This window comes from Phlebotomus papatasi, chromosome 1, assembly GCF_024763615.1.
Source record: "Phlebotomus papatasi isolate M1 chromosome 1, Ppap_2.1, whole genome shotgun sequence".
Classification (NCBI taxonomy): domain Eukaryota; kingdom Metazoa; phylum Arthropoda; class Insecta; order Diptera; family Psychodidae; genus Phlebotomus; species Phlebotomus papatasi.
Genome location: NC_077222.1, coordinates 43,041,240 through 43,045,093, shown reverse-complemented (window position 1 = coordinate 43,045,093; position 3,854 = coordinate 43,041,240). Strand labels below are relative to the sequence as shown.

At 34.7% G+C, this 3,854-nt stretch overlaps 1 protein-coding gene across 1 annotated transcript; it reads left to right on the top strand.

Moving 5' to 3' along the window:
• Nucleotides 1–776: 776 nt before the first annotated feature.
• Nucleotides 777–1,416, top strand: LOC129798353 (uncharacterized). Its single transcript, XM_055841471.1, has 2 exons — nucleotides 777–945; nucleotides 1,028–1,416. Exons 1-2 carry the CDS (start codon nucleotides 892–894, stop codon nucleotides 1,325–1,327), a joined length of 354 nt encoding a protein of 117 aa, XP_055697446.1. The 5' UTR covers nucleotides 777–891; the 3' UTR covers nucleotides 1,328–1,416.
• Nucleotides 1,417–3,854: the final 2,438 nt, after the last annotated feature.

Genomic DNA, 3,854 nt, shown 5'->3' with positions numbered 1-3,854 from the left:
GAGATTACTCCTCCCTTAAAACAATTTGTACCAGGAACGTAAAACTTTTAGAATTGCTATTGACAATAAATTTAATATGGCAAGTGTTGAAAAGAAAAATTTTCTAATTTGTTTATAAATAGTAGGTGAGATTGTTAAGAATCTCATCTAATACTAAGAAAAGTGAGAAACTTTTGTATTTATATTATACCTTGACTTTTTCCTTGACTCCCCTTAATTGCAATTTTCTAGGACTATATTGACTCAAGGTGGTAAAGCGAGGAATATCTCAGATATATAACGTAATTACAAGTGTTGAATTTTTTTTAACTACACTTTCCGTAAATGGAACTTAGGTCACTACTTTTTCGTCATGTTAAATTTTTCCTCTTCCCAGAAACGATATAAAAGATGGTCAGCAATGAATCCTCTTTGGAGTCTGTTGATTTTTTTCTCTGATGTCAACATTTTTTTTCTCTTCTTTGGTGAAGCAACAAAAAAATGCAAAGCAAAGTCCTAAAGTTTAGTGTGTGGTTTTCAAACGACCAGGAAAATCTGTTTACAACCATTGCAGAGCAATTTACTGTAGTTTCAGCAAATAAGCGGTGAAAGTGCATCTGTGAAAAACATCTGACTCATGGAAAATTGTGGTAAACAAGACAGCACCTGCAATTGCAATTTATGTCTATTAATCTTGGAAAATTTCAGCTAGTTACCAAAGCACGTGGAGAAATGAGACAATGAGAATTTATCGCTAAGCAGCCAAAGATGTAGAAAAATTTTCCTTATCTTACGATTTAGTGAGTATAAATTGGATCAGATTGAGTGGAATCTGCATCAGTTACTTCCTGACTTCTAAGTGAAGTGTTTCATTTGATACATCAGTAAACCGAAAAACTTCAACGAACCACAATGAACAAGCTTCTGGTCTTCACCTTCTTCTTCACATCCCTCCTGGCAATCAACGTAAGTCACAGCTTATTCACTAATAAAATATATATCAAAATATATCTTTCCAACAACCTACTAACAATATAAATCAATCTAGGCACAAAGTCCCCCAGCAGGAGTTGTTCCAGTTAATCCCTGGCCTCAGGTTGCCGTTGATAAAGTCGTGCAACAGGTTCTTGCTACACCCGTATCAGAGGAACTCAGACCCCAGCTGGAGCAAGTCGTTGAGGATCTGTTAAATGGCGTAGCTCTGTGCGAAGAACTACAAACCGTCACCAATGCATATTGGCTGTACAAGAGATGCGTTGGTGTACAACTGAAGAAGGCACTACTGGCTGCTGCTGCCCTTGAAGCTGCCTCCCAGGCTGCCACTACAACTCAGGTCCCAAGTGCTTAAGGAAAATGTACATTTCTCTGGCATCTCTGACCATAGGATCACTGAACTGCGCAAATTAATATTATTTTAATTAAATGCAAATCCGCAAAGGAATAAGTTTTTTCTTTTTCATTTATCCATAATTTTGATTTTTGAGGCACTTTCGGCAAATAATCTGATGCTGTTTTGCTTGGTTAAACTTGTATTTTGTATTTTATTTCAAAACGTTAAAATTTTTATTGATATGGTTATCCAACTCAGCGATTTTCTTTGTTCAACTGGAACACAACAAAAGAACATAACCTCGAAAATCTTGCTCATTTCACACAATTCTTAAAAGAAAATTCTCATAAATGTTGTGGGTTTAAACGACCACGGTAGGGGAGACTGGGGCAAAAAGTCACAAAACGGATATTTTATTTTTTACAAGCTACTCGAGCGCTTCAAAAATTTCTAATTAGCGTAGTTTTATAGGAAATTTACCGCTCTACTACTTTGTGAAAGAAATTTTCCTATATTTTGTAAGGAAATACGTTTATCAAGCCAATTTCTAAAAGGTAATTTTGTGACTATTCTCAAAAATGCTGGGGCAAATAGTACCAGACATGGGGTATTATCATATTTTGATTCGCTTCATTACAGGCTTCCGTCAATTTGGAAAAATACCTAGAGGACATATTTTCATAGAAAATTTATTCATCTACACCTTTGTAAAACGCCGTTTTCTCTGCGAGAAAAGTGAGACATCAGAAATTGCTTCGCTTTTGTGTTATTTTTTGCTCTATACCTTTTGTTACTTTTTACCCCAAGTGGCCATTTTTAATAAAAGGATTTCTGGAGAAAAGAACTTTTGTGATTTTCTAAAATAGATAGCGGATTCGTATTCAAAAAATCCAGATTATTTAGAAAATATTCGCCAGTGCATCAATTTCGGAAAATAAGTAGGTAATAATTGTTATCTTCTGTAAGGAAAATATTTGAAAAATAGGGCTAAAAATTTCGATATTTTTTATTTTCTAAATTCCTTGTTCGAATTCTAAGAAACTCACGACATTGAAGAAGGTCTATGGAGGCTATCTATAGAAAAAAAATTGAGACGCTATCTTTTTTACCTTGAAAGATATTAAATTTTGAATTTTTCGATTTGTGACTCTTTGCCCTAGTCTCCCTAATGCTTGGAAAGTATCATCAATTCAATCCTTTAAAAATAGTAAGTGTTGGGAGAGAAAAACTTAAAGATTTAATTAAATATAACAGTTTCACAAGGGTGAGTTTTGTATCTATTATTGCATTCCAGATACCAAACACCAAACTATATGGCAGGAATGCAACTAAAACCATGAGGAATTTTTTTTAAAGTACCTCCTCATTGGGAAACAGTTTAATTTTGCGTTTATCGTATTGATATATTTGCTACAACATAATAATGCTATAATGTAGTATCAAGATTTTTCCAATACAAGATATGTTTACCGTGAACCACCCAAGAGTGTCTCCCGATCTCACCAGATGCGGATGGTTCTTCTGTGCTCCCGGAATATTTGAGTCAAGTCGAATGCATTTATTCTACATTTTGTTACGTTTGAAAATGTCTCCTTTCAGTTATTCATTTTATTGCACTGAACGATAGTCGAACTCATAACTCGAGCCAAAGAGGTGACGGACGTTTTTACCAATTGCATAACAAGATCCTCAGTATGATAAATAAAGCACGTCAAATAGCTCTATCTACATATTGTTACACTGAGAAAAAAAGAGGGTGCGATTAACTTTTTTTTCCTCATAATTTTAACACTTTTCAGGTGTAAAAATATATCAACATTTTTAATGTTAATTTTACACCTTTTTTAAGGGTAAAATTACCATGAAAAAGGGTAACTTTAACCCCTAATACACCTAAAAAGGGTAATATTGACACCGATTTAGGATCAATACTGCAGGGTAAAATTAACACATCCGGAATGTTATTTTAACTTTTCCGGATTTCTCTCACTCAGTGATGTAGAATATAATTTAAATTCAAAGAGATCAGTGAAGGCATTAGTGGGAGAAATCCAGTCATTTTAGAGACTGTAGTAAGGCTGTGTTCGTGTAAACGGATCCAAGTCGGAAAGTTTTTAAGTGAATTGTTGGACTGCTTCAGAACTGTGTTCTAATATCACCATTGTTGTTCATATTAGGGGAAAGTTCCCATGCTTCGTACGATCCTAAGCTTCGTAATGACTTAATTTTACTACTCGAACTCCACAGAGTGAGCAGTATATATAATTCCACAATTTTTTCACTACTCAAAATTTCCACCTTCAATCCCCCTGCGACCACTTTTCGGACTTTGGAACTTCGGAAGACCCCCCCCCCTCATAAGTTGACCCAAGGGTCCTTAATATTTCATTTTCCAGCCATACCTCCTTTCCCCCTCAAAATCATGTTTTTTGGAATTGCTCGAAAACGCATCTTGCGATTTTTTCAATTTTTGACATGTTTTAGAAATTATCCTGGCAGACATTTCGTCCTTATACGAAAATATTATTAGGTGAGATTCTTAACA

Excerpts from the sequence above, each read along its gene's own strand:
- LOC129798353 (XM_055841471.1), top strand. The coding sequence starts at position 892 with ATGAACAAGCTTCTGGTCTTCACCTTCTTCTTCACATCCCTCCTGGCA. Across the intron at positions 946-1,027 it reads CATCCCTCCTGGCAATCAAC|GCACAAAGTCCCCCAGCAGG; the intron begins GTAAGTCACAGC and ends AAATCAATCTAG.